General features: G+C 49.4%; 6 protein-coding genes across 6 annotated transcripts; 5 read left to right on the forward strand and 1 right to left on the reverse strand.

Moving 5' to 3' along the window:
* Positions 1–7: 7 nt before the first annotated feature.
* Positions 8–1459, forward strand: BROUX77_007035 (uncharacterized protein; the record flags this gene model as incomplete). Its single annotated transcript, XM_073752086.1, has 1 exon — positions 8–1459. The coding sequence occupies one exon, from the start codon at positions 8–10 to the stop codon at positions 1457–1459; it is 1452 nt and encodes a 483-aa protein (XP_073603182.1).
* A 909-nt stretch (positions 1460–2368) lies between these two features.
* Positions 2369–4549, forward strand: BROUX77_007036 (uncharacterized protein; the record flags this gene model as incomplete). The annotated part of the gene is made up of 1 exon (XM_073752088.1): positions 2369–4549. The coding sequence occupies one exon, from the start codon at positions 2369–2371 to the stop codon at positions 4547–4549; it is 2181 nt and encodes a 726-aa protein (XP_073603183.1).
* Positions 4550–6231: 1682 nt separating this feature from the next.
* On the forward strand, positions 6232–7095 carry BROUX77_007037 (uncharacterized protein; the record flags this gene model as incomplete). Its single annotated transcript, XM_073752089.1, has 1 exon — positions 6232–7095. One exon carries the CDS (start codon positions 6232–6234, stop codon positions 7093–7095), a length of 864 nt encoding a protein of 287 aa, XP_073603184.1.
* A 412-nt stretch (positions 7096–7507) lies between these two features.
* On the forward strand, positions 7508–8551 carry BROUX77_007038 (uncharacterized protein; the record flags this gene model as incomplete). The annotated part of the gene is made up of 1 exon (XM_073752090.1): positions 7508–8551. One exon carries the CDS (start codon positions 7508–7510, stop codon positions 8549–8551), a length of 1044 nt encoding a protein of 347 aa, XP_073603185.1.
* A 497-nt stretch (positions 8552–9048) lies between these two features.
* BROUX77_007039 (uncharacterized protein) lies at positions 9049–12243 on the forward strand (the record flags this gene model as incomplete). The annotated part of the gene is made up of 1 exon (XM_073752091.1): positions 9049–12243. One exon carries the CDS (start codon positions 9049–9051, stop codon positions 12241–12243), a length of 3195 nt encoding a protein of 1064 aa, XP_073603186.1.
* Positions 12244–12543: 300 nt separating this feature from the next.
* Positions 12544–15811, reverse strand: BROUX77_007040 (uncharacterized protein; the record flags this gene model as incomplete). Its single annotated transcript, XM_073752092.1, has 3 exons — positions 12544–13576; positions 13965–14809; positions 15206–15811. The coding sequence occupies 3 exons, from the start codon at positions 15809–15811 to the stop codon at positions 12544–12546; spliced, it is 2484 nt and encodes an 827-aa protein (XP_073603187.1).
* Between the last annotated feature and the right edge of the window lie 4310 nt (positions 15812–20121).

Below are 20121 nucleotides of genomic sequence, written 5' to 3' on the forward strand. Positions count from 1 at the left end.
CTACGCTATGGTGGATTCGGGATCAACAACTTGTTTTGTGGATTCTGAATTTATAGCAAGGCATCAGATTCCTACTGTTCTCAAGGCCAGAGCCGAGTCGCTCCATGTTGTTGATGGTAGTGAAACTGCTGCGGGTAAAGTGACCCACCAAGTTCCTTTGTCCCTCTCTTTTCCTAATTATTCAGAAACTTTGGTTTTTCAAATCACGAAGCTTGGGGGCTACCACATCATCCTGGGGAAATGCTGGCTCGACGCCCATAACCCGGAAATTTCTTGGCCTTCCAATACGCTCAAGATATCGGTTACTTCTACCGCCGATGGCAATGCTGTGGCAGCTTCTGATTCTTCTTCTTCTTCTTCTTCTGTTTCGACTGCTTCTACTGATTCTGGCGCTTCGTTTGATTTTTCTTATACAAAAAACGACAAAAATATTGCTTCTACCGCTGGCAGTCAGATTGAGGGATCTGCTCCTGCTTCAGCCACTTCACCCCTTCCTTCTTTTATTGCACAATCGTCAGCTGTGTCTTGTTCCTGTGTGACGGTGTCGTCTCAGGCTTTGCATCGCTTTGCCAAAGCTGAGAAACTACAGATTTATCGTGTCACCGCTCAGGAAGTCCTGGATTATCTCAATCAGGAGGACCTAACTCCGGAACAAGAGCATGCACGGCTCCTTGAACGCATCCCGAAGAAATACCATGACCTACTTCCTCTGTTCTCTCGAGAAGGTGCTGATCAACTACCACCTCACCGGGACATTGATCATGCGATTAACTTCGTTCCCGATGCGAAATACCCCAAGGCCCCGCTGTACGATATGACTCCACTCGAGTTGCAGGCTGTCAAAAAATATCTAGATGGCATGCTTGCTAAAGGCTTTATTTCCTCTTCCTCTTCGCCGCTGGCTTCCCCGATTCTTTTTGCTAGGAAGCCAGGCAGTTTACGATTCTGTGTTGATTTCCGAGCCGTCAATGATATCACCATCAAAGACGTAACTCCTCTGCCTCGGATCAATGAATCACTGCGCACGGCGGCTACGGGAAACATTTTTACAAAGCTGGATCTGAGAGCTGCGTACCACTTGATTCGCATCAAGAAAGGTGATGAATACAAGACAGCTTTCAGAACTCGATATGGCATTTTTGAGTACAATGTGATGCCGTTTGGGCTCACCAATGCTCCTGCCACGTGTCAGAAATATGTCAGCGAGGTCTTGTCGGAGTATTTGGACATATTCTGTGTCTGTTACTTGGATGATATCCTGGTGTTCTCTCTGAACCAAGAGGAACATGATGTTCATGTGCGCAAAGTCCTGCTAAAATTAGCGCAGGCCAGTCTGTTTGTCAAGGGTGAAAAATGCGAATTCGACAAGACTGAAACTGTCATGAATAGCCATTCTTGCCATTGCCATTGCATAGGGTTATGCCTGGCACCTTACCCCGCTTCCGTTGTGTCACGCTAATGTTCCAAGGACGTATGATGATACGGTTATACCACTTGGTGGTCTGTGTAACCTTGAGGTGTCACTCCGGTTTATCTACTCGGGTGTGGCCGGCTTGCACACTATAGATCATCGCTATTAGGTAACTCGGTACTCTGCAGTTGATGCAGCTTATTCTGAGTTGACTGCTATTCTCGTTCCTTTTGTGTCAACAGCGTTTGAGCGTGGGGCCCACACCTGTTAGGCCGATATCGCTGTAACGCGACATATCGTTGCCTGGGTGTCTTGAGGGATTTTCAGTTCTGCTGCTGCCGTGTTGGTTTATCTCGTGAACTAACATCCGGTTTGATAGTAGCGTCTGGTAACGTTGAGTTACGTATGTCCCCACTTTCGGTTATCTGTGATTTGGTTCTAGCTTGGGAAGATCTCTGTTGTCAGAATCTGCAACGCCTTAAATAGCGTTGCCTTCTGCCCTGTGTGATCAGGTTAACTCTTGCTCCCCAAGCTTAACAATCACATACACCCCTTTTGCCATTCTTCTTTGTATACTAGTTTATAGTATCACTTCTTCGATAGTACCTTCTTCTTTAGTACTATATCTTTAATTATCACTTGTTTCTTGATAGCCTTCATTGCATCAGTACCTTCTGTCGTCTTCGTTACCTCAGTGTTCCTGTGATTGTTTATTCCCTTCCGTGTGTTATAAGATCAATTAGTTGAGTGTGCCTCTTTACCTCAAACCGACCATACGACCTAGAGAGTTCTATCCTCTCCTCCCGGCCGTATATCCGCGCAGGCCTGACTGTCCACCTCTGGAACCTATCATTGTCCTGAGTCGTTGGCTTTCTAGAACCCTAATGGTTTCCTTGGGCCCTATCCGTAATAGAAACTACCTTTGTTGGCTTTGTTATTTCAGCCGATGCTCTGAAGATGGACCCCGCTAAAGTTGCGGCTGTCCGTGAGTGGGAGGCTCCCCGAACTGTTAAGGGAGTCCAGTCCTTTTTGGGTTTTGCCAATTTCTATAGGAGGTTCATCCGTGACTTCTCTAGAATCTGCACACCTCTCTTCGAGTTGACTAAAAAGACGCAATCTTTTGTCTGGTCCTCTGAATGTGAGGCAGCATTTCACACCCTGAAGGACCTTTTCTGCTCTGAACCTATCCTCAAGCACTTTGATTACCTGTTGGACACTGTTATTGAAACAGACGCGTCTGACCGTGTAATATCTGCCGTCATGTCTCAATACCACCCGACTGACAAGGGGCTTCTACTACACCCCGTGGCCTATTTCTCTCAAAAAATGAATCCTGCCCAGTGTAACTACGGCGTAGGTGACAAGGAGTTGTTAGCCATTGTGGAGTCTCTAAAGTCGTGGCGATTCATGGTTGAAAGTCTGGAAAAACCTGTTCTGGTATTGACGGACCATCGGAATTTAGCCGTTCTTAAGCAAATTCCGGCCATGAACAGACGGCAAGCGAGGTGGGCTATGGAACTGAGCGAGTACCGTTATGTCATCACTTATAGGCCTGGCTCCTTGAATTCTAGAGCTGATGCCCTGACCAGACGCTACGAAGACCTCGTTTCTTCTTCTTCTGAGGAGGATAAAGAGCTGTGTGCTCCTATTATTCCCCCTGAAAATTTTATTGGTACCATGTCTTTGGTAGACGAGGTAAAAATCGCGCTATCCACGGACAAGTGGGCTCTTGATGTTATTTCTGCTCTTCGAGGCCAGTCGACCAAACCTCCAGATGTGGACCTCAGTGTCTGCAGGCTTGACAATGACGGTCTTTTGTTTGTCAACGACCTTCTATATTTGCCGAACGAGGATCTACGAGTTCGTGCATTGAAGAATTGTCATGATATTATGCCTAGCGGACACCCTGGACAAAAGAACACTTTTGAACTTCTTGTTCGGGAATACTGGTGGCCCGGGATGCGTCGTGATGTCATCCGGTACATCCGAAATTGTGAGGTCTGCCAACGGATCAAGTCCGCGCGACATAGTCCCTACGGTCTACTGAAACCTCTGACCATTCCGCAAGCTCGGTGGACATCTGTGTCCCTTGATTTTATCACCGGCTTGCCGGTCTCCAATTCTTTTGACATGATTCTCGTTGTCGTCGATAGGCTTAGCAAAATGGCTCACTTTATACCTTGCGATTCCTCGCTGGATGCTGCAGGTTTTGCTAAGCTCTATTTGTCAGCAGTGTATAGGCTCCACGGTCTGCCATTGGACATTGTGTCCGACAGGGGTAGTCTGTTTACGTCGGCTTTTTCCAAGGCTTTAGCCAAACTGTTGGGCATAAAGCAAAATCTGAGTACTGCGTTCCACCCTCAGACCGATGGTCAGACTGAGCGTGTGAACTCTATTTTGGAGCAATACCTGCGGGGTTACACCAACTATAGACAGGACAATTGGGCTGATCTTTTGCCCTTGGCGGAGTTCTCTTACAATGACTCCGAGTCCAGTTCTACTATGCTGACGCCCTTCTTTGCGAACCACGGGTTTCACCCCAGAAGTGGGCGTGAGTCGCTCCCAGTCTCTGTGGAAAAAGGCCCGTTGCGGAACTTTGTTAAAGAGCTTGACAACATTTGTCAGTTTTTAAAGACTGAAATTACGTGGAGCCGTGAGCGGATGACCGAGTACGCGAATCGACACAAATCTTCCGCCCCTCCCCTTCGAGAAGGGGACTTAGTGTGGCTCTTGAGTAGAAATATTCGAACTACTCGTCCTTCAAAGAAGTTGGACTTCAAGAAGCTTGGCCCATTTAAGATTCTACGGAAGGTGTCTTCGCATGCCTACGAGTTGGCACTCCCTGCCACTATGAAGGTTCATCCCGTCTTCCACGTTTGTCTGCTGGAACCATGTGCGTCGGATCCTCTTCCTGGCCAGAAAAACCCTCCTCCTCCTCCCGTCATAGTAGATGGCGAGGAAGAATTTGTGGTCAAGGAAATTATAGGCGTGTCTTCGCGTGGCCCTCTGCAATATCAAGTAGTTTGGGAGGGCTATGAACATGATGGACCCTCCTGGGAACCTCTGGACCATTTAGCCAATGCACCTGAGAAGGTTGCAGAATTCTACAAGAGGATGCCTAACGCCAGACGATCTTAGTACTGCTGTGGAAATCAGTCATAAAAAGGGGGGCTACTGTCATGAATAGCTATCCTGACACTGCTCATGCTAAGGGTTATGCATGAGACCTACCCCACTCTTCTTTTCCACAACGCCGAAGGTCGGCGACCTATGAAGATGCGCTTATGGCACAGGTTGGTCTGTGTAGATCGTGAGTTGATCAACGGATATGAGGTTGTCGTGGGATGTGCTGAGCACGGGTGCTCTGATAGACGTTGTTCTGCTGCTGCGGAGTTTTCTTGTTGCAATTGCCATTGCGTGCTTAGGTGGGGGTTGTTATCTGGTTCGATTGTTACGAACCTGTTACGTCTTGTTTACACGAGACTTATCTTTTGTTCGTAGTTAGATGTTGATTGTTTCTAGCTTGGGAAGACAGAGTTTTGTCAGGAGCGCCGACAACATAAATATCGTCGTCTCCTGCCCTGAGTTGATCAGGTTTACTCTTGTTCTCCAAGCTTAACAATCACATGCACTTGCTTACCGTCTTCTTCTTCTTTATACCATTCTGTTCTTGCTTTCTTTGCAGTTCAACCTTTCTTCTTCTTTGAAGTGTGTGATTGTTCCTCCTCCTTCCTCTTTGTGCCGCTCTATTCTCAGAATAGCCATCTAAGTTGTGTGTTGCCTCTTCATCTCAACCGACCATACGTCTTAGCACTCTGTCTAACTGACGTCTTCCTCCACAGGCCCGACTGTCCACCTCAGGAACCTATCATTGTCCCGAGTCGTTGGCTGTACCCGGAACCCTAATCCTTTCTTCGGGCCCTATCCGTAATAGAAGGTGAGCTAGGTAAGCTATGGGTATCTGAGCTTGGTTGGATTCCAAACTTCATCCGCTTTTATGTCAAGGGGTATTCGTAGCGATGCCTCAAAAACTCCGTGAGGTTCGCAAATAAAATAAATATAAAAAGAAAAGGGAAGGGTAACAAAGGTAACAAATAATCTCAATAAAAACCAATAGATCTCGAAACTCCTTGGAGATCAAATAACTCAGAGAAAAAAGGGGTGATCAAAAGATAATATGTGAAAGGTTCACTAAGTATAAGAGAGTCTTATAGTTATGACCAGAATGCTGTTTATTATCTTTTGATAGGGAGAAAAGGAAGAAGAAAGACTAAACTAAACAGCGGATTTGGGTCTACTATATAGACATTTTTGTGCTTACAAATGCAAGTTCCCGATCGGCTCAATATCCCTCCGTGAGCTCCTTATGTCCGAGTTTTCGGCGATAACTCGAGGTTAACTCCGATCCCGTCGGAATCCCTCAGTTTCCCTCGGAACACTTCGGACCTTTCTGCATCCTGCCGGATTAGGCGAATCCTACCCACGGACCTCAAGTCCGACCCGGTCCGAGCTCTCCGAAGCCTCCGAAGAGTTGCCGAAGTTCATCCGAAACCTTATCCAAATTCGGTGAAACGACCTGCATTCGAGAGCACTGGATTAGCTCTATCTGGTGCACCCATTGGTTCCCAACCCGTAACAGATGGTTGTAGTCAGCGATGAACAAACACTGGACCGGCTTAGTCAGCAGGTCCATCTTCGGGGCCTCGACCCGTAACATTGCATTGCCCCTACAGTTCTCAACAGTCTTATCGTTTATTTTCCCCAAACCCGTTATCAATCTTCATCACACATTATTTTTTACTGTTACACAAACTCTCAACATGAGTGGCCGCACCACCGACGACATGCGGGCCGCTTACGCAAGCTCCCCTGTCCCCAGTGTCGACAGCACTGAGGACAAATATGCTCAACGGTTCGCCAAGCTGGAGAGCAAGTTTGCCAAGATGCTGGCTATGCTGGAGAACCAGAGCGAAGCCGCCCAGCAGGCAGCCGCCCAAACCCAAGCCTCCCAAGCAGCGCTTGCTACCGCCACCGCTGCTGCTGCCGCCGCCGCCTCAGCGACTGGTAACGAGAATGGTCGCGCAAAACTGCGCTACAAGATTCCCTCGCTGAGTTCCACCGAGCCCGAGGAATTTGACGCCTGGTTCGACCAGGTCCTGGAAATATGGCACTGCGAGCGTGGCCATGTGGCCGACCGAGACTTCATCGTCTCGATCTATGCCCAGGCCGAGGGTTTGGCCCGCAGCCGCATGCGGTCAATCAAGACCCGACTAACAGACGACGGCCCCGTTTCCTGCGACCGGTTCCTTCAAGAGCTGCAGGGAGCGTTTGAGGACAAAGTTGCCGTAGATAAGGCACAAGACCAGCTCTCGCGGTTAAAGCAGAGAGGCAGAAGGATCGAGGTCCATCTGCAGGAGTTTGAGGACCTGCTGACCCGCGCCAAAGCTCTGGACGCGGCGGACTCACAGAAGATTAGGTGGCTGAAGGACAGCCTCGACACGCCCATTCGGGAATACGTGGCGAACTCGTTCCCTCCCCGGGTCTTCTCGGAGTACTTAGACCGGGTCGTGTTAGCTGCCGAGGAACTGCGGCAGCGTAAGCTCGATGCCGAGTGTTGGGGTTGCACCCTTAAGGACCGACGGAAGCCCGACACCAACACTAACGGCGTATCCTCGAAGGACTAGTCCGGCGCTGGTACGGCAAAACTAATGCCAGACCAGAACCAAGACTAACGGCACTTCCTAGAGGAACTAGTTGTCGTCGCCGCCGATCGTCGGTTGCCTCCCTTTCCAACAGGATAAATAGTCGCATTGTTTCTACACCATTTAGAGAGTTTAGTTTTGTTCTTCAATTCGAGATCTTTGTCCCTCTGTGTCCCTTTCTGTGAAGATCCAGCTTAGCGTAATCACACCTTAACATCATCTCGAATTCTCAAACCCCCCTTTCCCTTTTCCTTTTTTTTTTTTTTTTTATTTTTCCTTAAGTCACTCTTATCTTTCCTTTTTTTTTACTTTACCGCCGACCCGACGAGGGATCGAGATATATTTTTACTTTTCTTTTACTTTGCCATTTGAATATCCACAGCGGCCAAACCCTATGGCCCCAAACTATTTTGCACCCTCTGACGACGATTCTTCCTTCCACCACAGCTTCCGAGAAGACAGCATACTACCAGAAGTCCCCGGTGAGCCAGAGGTTTTCCACGAAGCAACAATGGCTCACAATAACGAAATGCAGGGACTCCCCAACTCCGCCCCCGCGACCCCAGTGGTTGTGCGAAACACCTCCTCCGACCTCCGCCCGGTCCGTTATGACCATACGCGGCCTGATCTCTACCCAACGTACCGGTCATACGTGGAGATGAAGTACCGCTACGACCACAGTCACTTCAACGGCGCAGGAGGGTTCATTCTGCACTGTTACGGTCTGTTAGCCGACAATGCCTTGCTCCAGGCACAGACCTACATTGCCCGCATGAGCCGCGATCCATCGTTGGAGAACGTGGATAAGTTCCTGGAATTCTTGGACAGCTGCTTCGAGGACACCTCAGCTTCCCGTCGTGCACTCTTGGAGCTGCACACCCTCAAATGCCGAGGTGCCTCTGCTCCGGAACATTTGGCTCGGGTCAGTCGGTTGATGCAGATCGCTGGCTGCTATAGACTGAGCCACGAAGAGCGCATAATGAATCTGAGGCGCACCCTCCCCGGGCAAGTGATGTCTGCCCTGGCTGGTTTCCCAGACCCCCCAACCTACGAACAATACGCACAACAGGTGCTTAATGCCTGGCAAAAACTCGACGAGTGTCGGCATGCCCACCCTCCGAGGAACCCTGCCCGGACGTCCCAGTTCCGCAATGTCCCGGCACAACACTCCCCTGATGCCATGGACTGGGCGCCCACCCATAACAGTGCCCCCCGTCGTGCCAAGTGGGTCTCCAAGGAAGAACTCCAGTCACGAAGAGCCAGAGGACTGTGCCTCCGTTGTGGCGCTGGTGGCCACATGTCCCCTAACTGCCCATTCGAGCGTGCCCGCCCCCCGGTACAACAGAGTGTTCGCGCAGCCACGAACCTCCCTCCTCCTGTACTCGAAGAAGAGGGCGAAGAATATTACGAGACCGCCGAGGAGGACTCGGGAAACTGATCGCCTCTGCCCCAAGTCGTGGTCAGAGGCCCAAGCAGGTTTTCAAAGACGACAAGGCTGCTGTGAAGGAATGGGAAGAGTTGAATAGATCTATTACCAACACATCAATTCAATTAGATGCAGTGATCAACAACACTTGTCCCGTGATTGCATTGATTGACACCGGTAGCGCTTCCCCCTCTATGATCAGCAGTGACCTTGTAAAGAAATGGAAACTTGATACGCTTTTCAGTTCGCGTCCCAGAACGCTGGTACCATTTAATTCAAAGAGTACCGTCACGGTTGACCGACTAGCCGTGTTTAAAATTGACATATCGGGCCACATAGAAAAACATGTGGCGTGGGTAGTACCAAAATTAGCCGAAGACATCCTGATCGGATACCCATGGCTCAAGAAACAAGGGGCAAGGATAGACTGTGAAGCCGACACAGTTAGATTTAAATCCGGCATTGTCGCTCGAGGAAAGGCGACGACAAACCATACCTTCCGCTCTACCATGGTACGAATAAACAGAGCGAGCACCTTCTTCCGCGCCGCCAAGAGAGATAAGCTGCGGGTTTTTGCAGCTTCAATCGAAGATATCAATAAAGCCTTGGCCCGTTTGGAGAAAGATAGAGTACCAGCCAACCCCAGAGAGTGGAAAAAGAAGATCCCAGCTTGGATCGAGCACGACAAGGTCAAGGTGTTTGATCCAGACGCACAATTTGCTAAAAAGATGCCTCCCCGCCGGCCTGGCCAGGATCATAGGATCGAGTTGACCGTGCCCGACGAAGAAGCTCCATGGGGCCCCCTTTATAGCATGACCAGAGAAGAACTCGTGGTTCTTCGCCAGACGCTTCTTTCATTGCTGGAAAAAGGCTACATTCGCCACAGCCAGTCCACTGCTGCTGCTCCCATCCTATTCGTGAAAAAGCCTGGTGGCGGCCTCCGCTTCTGTGTAGATTATCGTGCACTAAACGCGACTATGAAAAAGAATCGGTACCCACTCCCAAACATCAGCGAGACCCTAGCTAATGCTTCCAAAGCTAAGTGGTTTACGAAACTCGACGTTGTTTCCGCGTTTCATAACATCAGAATCGCCGAGGGAGATGAGTGGAAGACCGCTTTTCGAACGCGACAAGGCCTTTTTGAGTGGAACGTCATGCCTTTTGGTCTGGCCAACGCGCCTGCAGAGTTCCAAAGTTTTGTGAACAGTCTGCTACGCCCATACTTGGATGTGTGGTGCTCTGCCTACGTCGATGACATCTTGATTTATACCGACGGCACGTTAGAGGACCACTACGAGAAGGTCAACTTGGCTTTAGCAAAGGTTCTGGAGGGCCAACTGACAATCGACATTGATAAATGTGAGTTCGCGGTATCGAAAGTGAAGTACCTGGGATACATCCTTGAGCCCGGCAAGATTTCAACCGACCCAACCAAAGTCTCTGCAGTGTCGGACTGGCCAACGCCCAAGAAGGTCAGGGACGTTCGAGCCTTCCTCGGTCTATGCAATTTCTACCGCACCTTTGTCAGAAATTTCACTACTCTAGCGACTCCCTTGCTACAGTTGACAAAGAAAGACCAGGCCTTCCAGTGGGGCGAAAAGGAAGAAGAGTCCTTCCAGGCTCTAAAAGAAGCATTCACCTCGACCCCTGTCCTCTGCACGCACAATCCAGATCTGCCAACTGTTGTTGAGACAGACGCGTCTGGCTACTGTCTCGGTGCAGCGCTTCTACAGACGCAGCCCGATAGATCAACTAGGCCTTGTGCTTATTTCAGCCGCAAAATGACTGCCGCCGAATGCAACTACCCGATCCACGACAAAGAGCTGTTGGCTGTTGTCTGTGCCCTGAAGGAATGGCGTGGCGAACTCAAGGGCCTGAAGGAGACGTTTACCATCGTCTCAGATCATAAAAACTTGCTGCATTTTACCAAGTTGCAGCACTTGTCCGAACGCCAAGCTAGATGGTACCTGACCTTGAGCGAATACAACTGCACCATCGTCCACCGTCCTGGTAAACTCTCCCCTCTCCCAGATGCTCTCTCTCGCCGCGACACCCCAGACAACACGAATGACGCGCGCTACAACGACCGACTAGCCACTATCTTGCACCACGACGGTAACGGCCTGAAAGTTTTCTCGACACAAACCACCAACACGCCAGAAGCCCCTTCTACCCCCGAACTTCCGCCTGCCTTACGGGAACTCTGGTCTGATGCCTGTGCTGCCGATGATGAATACGCCATTATCCATAAAGCGTTGACAGATGGACTGTCACAGTGGCCCGAAACAATCAGACACAAGTTGAGAGTCAACATTTCCGACTGCTCTTTGGACGCCAAATCCGCTATTCGATTTCGGAATAAACTATGGGTACCTACTAACGAGCCATTGAGAACCGCCATCCTACAGAACATTCATGACTCGCCCATGATGCTGCACCCCGGAAAGAACGTCATGCAAGTCGAGCTGTCTAGAGAGTTTTTCTGGCCCCGCTACGTCGAAGATATCCGCCGTTTCTGCCGCAACTGTCAAATTTGTGGTAGTTCTAACATTCGTCGCGACAACAAGGACACCACCCTCAAAGCCTTGCCAATTCCCGACCAGCCTTGGGCCGAGATTGCCATCGACTTTATCGGACCTTTGGAACCAGCACAGAAAGGCGGCATCACCTACACCCACGTCCTAACTGTTATAGACCGTCTATCCAAGGGCGTCATCCTTATTCCCGCCGACGCCCTCGACATGGAATCTGTTGCAGATATGTTCTTCCACCACTTTTACCGACACCACGGCATGCCAAAATCTATTTTGTCTGACCGCGAATTTGTCAACGCAGCTTGGCGACACCTCTGCAAACGCCTAGAGATCGAAAGGCTAACCACAACAGCTTACCATCCGGCTACCAATGGAGCTGCAGAGAGGATGAACGCTGAGATCAAAGTCAAACTTGCCAAACTCAGCGCTGAAGGCCCCGCCTGGCTCAATCTACTGCCCATGGTCGAGTTCAGCATCAATGCCACCCCATCTTCTGCCACTAATGTTTCACCTTTCTTCTTGTCTCACGGCTACCACCCACGAGTCTTCGCCGCACCACCATTGCCTGTCGAACCCGACAATAACGGTCCACTCGGACAGGCTGAGAGGGTCATCCAACGCCTGAGAGACGCCCAGAAATGGGCCCACGCCAACCTTTCTCTGTCACGAGCGGAGATGGAGCAACGCGAGAATGAACACCGACGTCCTGCACCAGATTTTCCTACAGGCTCATACGTTTGGCTCACCCTACGCCCTGAACAACAAGGCTCAGGCCTCGGCAGGAAACTTAGAGCAAAATACCAATACTGCAAAGTGTTGGAACAAGTTACCCCTCACACTTATCGTCTTGAAGTACCGGGTACAACTGCTCACGACGTCTACCATGCCGATCGCCTTCGCTCAGCTGCCAACGACGCTTTCCCTTCCCAAAAGACTCACGACGATCGACCAGCACCTATGGAAGTCATCAATGGTGAAGAATACTGGGAGGTCGAAAAGATCCTAGGCGAACGCACTTCTAACGGTGTCAAGCAAGTCAAAGTCAAATGGAAAGGCTACGTCAGACCTGGCTGGGAACCAGTCGACCTTCTGGTCGATACCGACGCCTACAAACTATGGCTCAGCCAAAAAGGAACCAAAACGACGCGCAAAAGGAGGAAGAGAGGCTGATGTTGGGGTTGCACCCTTAAGGACCGACGGAAGCCCGACACCAACACTAACGGCGTATCCTCGAAGGACTAGTCCGGCGCTGGTACGGCAAAACTAATGCCAGACCAGAACCAAGACTAACGGCACTTCCTAGAGGAACTAGTTGTCGTCGCCGCCGATCGTCGGTTGCCTCCCTTTCCAACAGGATAAATAGTCGCATTGTTTCTACACCATTTAGAGAGTTTAGTTTTGTTCTTCAATTCGAGATCTTTGTCCCTCTGTGTCCCTTTCTGTGAAGATCCAGCTTAGCGTAATCACACCTTAACAGACTGGGAGCGACTCACGCCCACTTCTGGGGTGAAACCCGTGGTTCGCAAAGAAGGGCGTCAGCATAGTAGAACTGGACTCGGAGTCATTGTAAGAGAACTCCGCCAAGGGCAAAAGATCAGCCCAATTGTCCTGTCTATAGTTGGTGTAACCCCGCAGGTATTGCTCCAAAATAGAGTTCACACGCTCAGTCTGACCATCGGTCTGAGGGTGGAACGCAGTACTCAGATTTTGCTTTATGCCCAACAGTTTGGCTAAAGCCTTGGAAAAAGCCGACGTAAACAGACTACCCCTGTCGGACACAATGTCCAATGGCAGACCGTGGAGCCTATACACTGCTGACAAATAGAGCTTAGCAAAACCTGCAGCATCCAGCGAGGAATCGCAAGGTATAAAGTGAGCCATTTTGCTAAGCCTATCGACGACAACGAGAATCATGTCAAAAGAATTGGAGACCGGCAAGCCGGTGATAAAATCAAGGGACACAGATGTCCACCGAGCTTGCGGAATGGTCAGAGGTTTCAGTAGACCGTAGGGACTATGTCGCGCGGACTTGATCCGTTGGCAGACCTCACAATTTCGGATGTACCGGATGACATCACGACGCATCCCGGGCCACCAGTATTCCCGAACAAGAAGTTCAAAAGTGTTCTTTTGTCCAGGGTGTCCGCTAGGCATAATATCATGACAATTCTTCAATGCACGAACTCGTAGATCCTCGTTCGGCAAATATAGAAGGTCGTTGACAAACAAAAGACCGTCATTGTCAAGCCTGCAGACACTGAGGTCCACATCTGGAGGTTTGGTCGACTGGCCTCGAAGAGCAGAAATAACATCAAGAGCCCACTTGTCCGTGGATAGCGCGATTTTTACCTCGTCTACCAAAGACATGGTACCAATAAAATTTTCAGGGGGAATAATAGGAGCACACAGCTCTTTATCCTCCTCAGAAGAAGAAGAAACGAGGTCTTCGTAGCGTCTGGTCAGGGCATCAGCTCTAGAATTCAAGGAGCCTGTGACGGGTTGTCTAAGTACGGAGAAAACTCATAGTTAGGTCCAATGCTGTTTATTATCTTTAACATAGGGAAGAAAAGAAAGAAAAGGAAGAAGAAAATCCAAACTAAAGATGGGGGAACTGGCTCTGCTTTATAGGCGTTCGACAATCCAGTTGTGTGCGCCCCACCAGGGCAACCAGCCCTATGACCCCTGTACAATAAAAGTGGAGCAACACCCGTGCACATAAAAGTGGGTCCCGACCCCTGTGACACAAAAAGTGGGTCGCACCCTGGTCGACTAAAAGTGGGTCCACAAACCCTAACCCGAAAGTGGACCCAACTTCAAATCACACAAAAAGTGGGTCAACATGGATCAGCCCAAAGATGATCCAACATCGGGTCCACGACCCGTAACATTACCCCCCTCCTCTCATCCGTGTGCGGGGGCCCGTCATAGCGCCAGTCTGTGGCTCTCCAACGTCATCCTCATCTCCAAACTCGGCTTCGAAAGTCTCCAGTGCTTCCGTCTCCTCAAAGTCGGCTCGCGGTCTCCAGTCTGGCTCTGCATACCCTGCCCATTTGACAAGTACCTCTCTGCGGTAGCCTCTTCCTACGCGTCTCCGGCGGCTTCTCAAGATTCGCTCGACCAAGTATTCAGGCTCTCCATATTCGTTCTCTTCGAGCGCGGGGGGTTGCGTGTCGTCGGTCTTTTGGGAGGGGAGTGGATTCCCGGCTGCTCTCTTGATCAGGTCGACATGGAACTTCGGGTAGATATTCGTAGGCACATCAAGCTCGACAACGTGGGGAGATACGACTTTCGTCACTCGGTATTTGGCGTTGACCCACGACATTTTCTTGGAAATCTGGGGTGTCGAAATGTTCTTTAGCTTGAGCCACACTAGGTCGCCTACTTCGAAACGCTCTTGGCTGCTGCGTGACTTGTTGGCCTGATTCTCCATTTCTTGCTGTCGTGACGCCATGGCGGCTTGTGCCAACTCCCAGCCTTCACGGAATCTCTCAACGAATCTCTCGGCGTCTTGCTGTTCCAGTGTCTTCGGCGACTCTTCCGGTTGGACTTGCTCGATCGTGTCCACATGGTAGCCGTGGGTGAGGAAAAACGGGCTCACCCCCATGGACGTATTGCGGTTGTTGATGGCTAACATTGCGGCAGGCAACAGTTCCGGCCAGTCGTACTGGGAATAGGTAACGAACGCTCTCATGTACGCCAACACTTCCTGGTTCATCCGTTCCGTGGCTCCGTCTGTCTGGGGATGGAATCCCGTGGATAGTCTTCTCTCGATGCTGGTTAAACGACATAGGCTGCTCCAAAATTCGCTCGTCCAGTTGGTTCCTCTGTCTGACGTAAGGGCGTGTGGGAAGCCGTGATACTTCCAGTGACATTGCAAGAATCTCTCGGCGCAATGTGTCGCGGTCATTGTTGTCATCGCTTCAAGGGTCACAGCTCCTGTCAACCTGTCGACAATCACCATCAGGTATCTCGGGTCGCCGGGCTTCCGTGCCGGCAGTTCAGTCATGAAATCGATTCCCAGCTCTGAATGTGGTCTTTCCGGTATCGGCAGTGGTCGCAGTAGTCCTTTCTTCCGTTCTCGCCAAACTTTGGATCTTCCGCACACGTCGCAGTTCGCACAGAAGCGACGTACATCTCTCGAAATACCGGGCCAGAAGAAGTCGCGTGATAGAATGGCAAGCGTGCCGTCTCGTCCCGGGTGGCCAGTAACGTGTGAATCATGTGTACTCTGAATCAACGCTGTCCGTAGGGGCTCCCAGTCTGGTATAAAAAGCTTCTGTCGATATACAAGGGCGCCTCGGTTGTCGAATTCACATTCGGCTATGGATATAGCCACCTTCTTGGTCAGTGTCGGGGGAAAACTTCTCTCTGCGGTCGCTAGAGCCTTGTACATTTCGTGGAAATCGCTGTCCTTCGTCTTTGCTTCGTCCCACAGGCGCTGTAAATCTTGCTGCGAAAATATCTGGTCTCCGTGGGGGACAATGTCGGTTCTCTGAACGATCTCCGCCGGGGACAGAGCTACTGTCGTTGCTTCGGGAAGCCAGTGATCCTTGACTAGCTTCATGATTCGAGATTTGAGTCGCTCATCATCCTCGCCCTGGGGGGTGTCCTGCTCTCGTCGACTCAACGCATCGGGCTTTCCGTTCTTGACTCCTGCTCGAAACTCCAGTTGGAAATCATACTCTGAAAGTGTCTGTGACCACCGAACCTGTCTCTCCGATAGCTTGCGCGTTGTCATGAAATATTGAAGATTCCTGTGGTCGGTAAGAATCTTAAACGGGGCTCCATATTACGGATAGGGCCCAAGGAAACCATTAGGGTTCTAGAAAGCCAACGACTCAGGACAATGATAGGTTCCAGAGGTGGACAGTCAGGCCTGCGCGGATATACGGCCGGGAGGAGAGGATAGAACTCTCTAGGTCGTATGGTCGGTTTGAGGTAAAGAGGCACACTCAACTAATTGATCTTATAACACACGGAAGGGAATAAACAATCACAGGAACACTGAGGTAACGAAGACGACAGAAGGTACTGATGCAATGAAGGCTATCAAGAAACAAGTGATAATTAAAGATATAGTACTAAAGAAGAAGGTACTATCGAAGAAGTGATACTATAAACTAGTATACAAAGAAGAATGGCAAAAGGGGTGTATGTGATTGTTAAGCTTGGGGAGCAAGAGTTAACCTGATCACACAGGGCAGAAGGCAACGCTATTTAAGGCGTTGCAGATTCTGACAACAGAGATCTTCCCAAGCTAGAACCAAATCACAGATAACCGAAAGTGGGGACATACGTAACTCAACGTTACCAGACGCTACTATCAAACCGGATGTTAGTTCACGAGATAAACCAACACGGCAGCAGCAGAACTGAAAATCCCTCAAGACACCCAGGCAACGATATGTCGCGTTACAGCGATATCGGCCTAACAGGTGTGGGCCCCACGCTCAAACGCTGTTGACACAAAAGGAACGAGAATAGCAGTCAACTCAGAATAAGCTGCATCAACTGCAGAGTACCGAGTTACCTAATAGCGATGATCTATAGTGTGCAAGCCGGCCACACCCGAGTAGATAAACCGGAGTGACACCTCAAGGTTACACAGACCACCAAGTGGTATAACCGTATCATCATACGTCCTTGGAACATTAGCGTGACACAACGGAAGCGGGGTAAGGTGCCAGGCATAACCCTATGCAATGGCAATGGCAAGAATGGCTATTCATGACAGTATGCTCCTTTTAAATGACTGATTTCCACAGCAGTACTAAGATCGCCACATCCTAGACTAGAATCAAGTCGGAGAATTCGCAAAAGGAAGCCGGGCATCTAGGGACACGGAAGTCCACCGGGCTTTGCAGAATCGGAACAGAAGGAATAAGCCAACCATACGGGTCTAGACACAGCATGACTCCGCAGGCAAGAATTGTAGATCTCGATGCACCAACAACATCGTGACGTATAGGGGATCAACGGAATCCCTAGCATGAAAGCTTGTACATCTGATCAACATAAAACAAGGCCTTGAAGTGCAACGACAACTTCGTAAGGGCCTCGTGTCCACAGACAAGAGGAAGGTAAAAAAGAATGGGAATAACGAAAGGCAACCTCATCAACCGAGGGGCAGCACCAAGGATCTTAAGTGGGAATAAGTTGAGAACGCAGCTCAGTACCCGCAAAGGCAAAGGTTTTTCAACCTTGTTGTCCTCCCTAGTTATGGCATTGGTCATAGAAGTAAGAGCCAGGCCTGTAGGTTATAACAAACAACAATCGCTCAGTTCCATAGCCCATAAATCTGTTGCCTGCAAGATGCAGAAGGTCCCCTGAGAACTACCAAGTTCTGGTAACAAGTGTACACCAGAGTGGCTACTCAGTTGGCACAATCATCAATCGCCGCGACATAATCGCCTCCACAATAGCTAAGAACCCCCTGGGACATGGTTCGATGGATGTAAACGAACACGATTCCGGTTGTGGGAGAATAGACTAACATGTGTAATGGGGACTCATCATCGATCGGGTAATTGGTATATGACAACAGACAGCATGGAAACAAAGACGTGCAGGATCCGTAAAGAGTATTGGTGAAAGGGGAAAACAAGAAATTGGTAAAGTCAGCTTGTCAAACTTGGCAGTATTTCAGCACAAGATACAAGACTGGCCTGCACCACCATAGGCAGGACTTCGAAGAGGGACATCGTGTTTCTTTTAACGAGAAGAAAAACAACAAGATATTGTCCAAAAGAGAGAGGCAGAGAGTAGGCCCAAGTGAAGACACAAAGAGGTCGCAGAAAGGAGACATAGAGTAGTCGCAAGTAGACGTAACAGAGTCGAAGAAAGTAACAGGCAAGAGAGCTGTCCAAAGTAGAGGACACAGAACATGTCACAAGAAGTAGACGTATAGTGGTCGTAAGTAGACACAACAACAGCCGAAAGAAAATAGTCCGAACAGTGGCCTAACGCATTAGACACAACTGTGGCACGAAGACTAGACATAACTGTCAAGAAGTGGGACAGAAGCGAGCTGTTAACAAAGCGAGTAGACAGCAACTGTCAATACCCAGACAGACACGGGCTGTCAGCAAAGCGAGTAGATATAAACTATCAATACCCGGACAGACACGAGCTGTCGGCAATTATAACCCAGCAGGGGTCAAACGCAAGCACCATAGTGGTCAAAGAAGAGACACAAAAAAAGCAGTCGCCGATGGACACACGGTGTCACAAGGAAGAGGCATTAAGAGGTGTCAACCCAAAGAACAGACACGAGCTGTTCGTAGAACCAACGAGCTCAGCAAAGAACAGACACTAGCTGCTGATATCATATAAATAGACCCAACAGGAGTCAAAACAATTAGGCAAGAAATACAGACACAGAGGTCTAAAAACAGACATAAACTGTCCAAGAAATCCCACAAGAACTCAATAACATGCTTTGGCACAATGGCAGGTGTGTGAGTAAACTCAACAACAACACTTTATACACTCAGGTACCATGTTGTAACTCAAAGTAATCTGGGAGTTGGCAACATCATTGCTGCAAGCCAAAAGGTGCATAGCTGGTAGACATGGCTTTCTGGAAACCCCCGTTCAGATGTGGCAAGTTGTAACGACTGGTTGATGCGGGACCAAATGAACAGCTTATAAAATAAGGTAGTTGACCGCCCGTAAATCAACAGAAGATCGTACACTGCCTGGTTCCCGAGGACAAAGAATCGGAGAAGCCAACACTGAAGAAGTAGGGGCAATGAAGCCACGTGTGAGCATGCCATCCAGGTTTTGCTTGACAAGTTGCAAATTTAGATGTGCATCATCAGACGGAAGAGTATTGATATGTTCGGCAGTCGAGACAAGATTAACAGCATGACCTGCGTCTTGACAAGAGGTGGTTGAAGGTACACCATCCCGCAAGAACACCGGACGCAAATCATAATAACTGTCCGAACTGCATTCGGGATATCGCTTGTGCACTTGTTCTAGCCGTAGGTCATCCTGATCAACAGGATCGAGAACCTGCTCAGCGGTAGTGCGGTGAGCCCGCCGGTTCTCATTGCTTGCAGTGGAACGCAAAGCTTGAGACGACATTAGCCTAGAGGAACAAAGTGCTTCAACGAAATTAAAGGAGCTGGGACAGAGACAGTGCCATCAACTGACTGTCCACAGAAGAAGAGAAGTAGATTGAGAAATGGAATCAACTAAGAACCAGAAAGAGCCGAGTTATGACTAGCGGACGAAGAAGGTTGTGTAACAACAGCAGCGCTAGTATGATCATAGGAAGACGGGATATCGGCCGTAGTCGAGAGCCGGAACGAAAAGAAGAATAAGGTGTGCTAAAGAATAACAAAGAGTTGGAAGAATGTGTGAGTCTTTAAATGAAGCTTAACAAAATATTACGGATAGGGCCCAAGGAAACCATTAGGGTTCTAGAAAGCCAACGACTCAGGACAATGATAGGTTCCAGAGGTGGACAGTCAGGCCTGCGCGGATATACGGCCGGGAGGAGAGGATAGAACTCTCTAGGTCGTATGGTCGGTTTGAGGTAAAGAGGCACACTCAACTAATTGATCTTATAACACACGGAAGGGAATAAACAATCACAGGAACACTGAGGTAACGAAGACGACAGAAGGTACTGATGCAATGAAGGCTATCAAGAAACAAGTGATAATTAAAGATATAGTACTAAAGAAGAAGGTACTATCGAAGAAGTGATACTATAAACTAGTATACAAAGAAGAATGGCAAAAGGGGTGTATGTGATTGTTAAGCTTGGGGAGCAAGAGTTAACCTGATCACACAGGGCAGAAGGCAACGCTATTTAAGGCGTTGCAGATTCTGACAACAGAGATCTTCCCAAGCTAGAACCAAATCACAGATAACCGAAAGTGGGGACATACGTAACTCAACGTTACCAGACGCTACTATCAAACCGGATGTTAGTTCACGAGATAAACCAACACGGCAGCAGCAGAACTGAAAATCCCTCAAGACACCCAGGCAACGATATGTCGCGTTACAGCGATATCGGCCTAACAGGTGTGGGCC

The sequence above is a fragment of the Berkeleyomyces rouxiae genome (assembly GCF_048999995.1).
Source record: "Berkeleyomyces rouxiae strain 22BRR77 chromosome Unknown BrBRR77_ptg000009l, whole genome shotgun sequence".
Taxonomy (NCBI): domain Eukaryota; kingdom Fungi; phylum Ascomycota; class Sordariomycetes; order Microascales; family Ceratocystidaceae; genus Berkeleyomyces; species Berkeleyomyces rouxiae.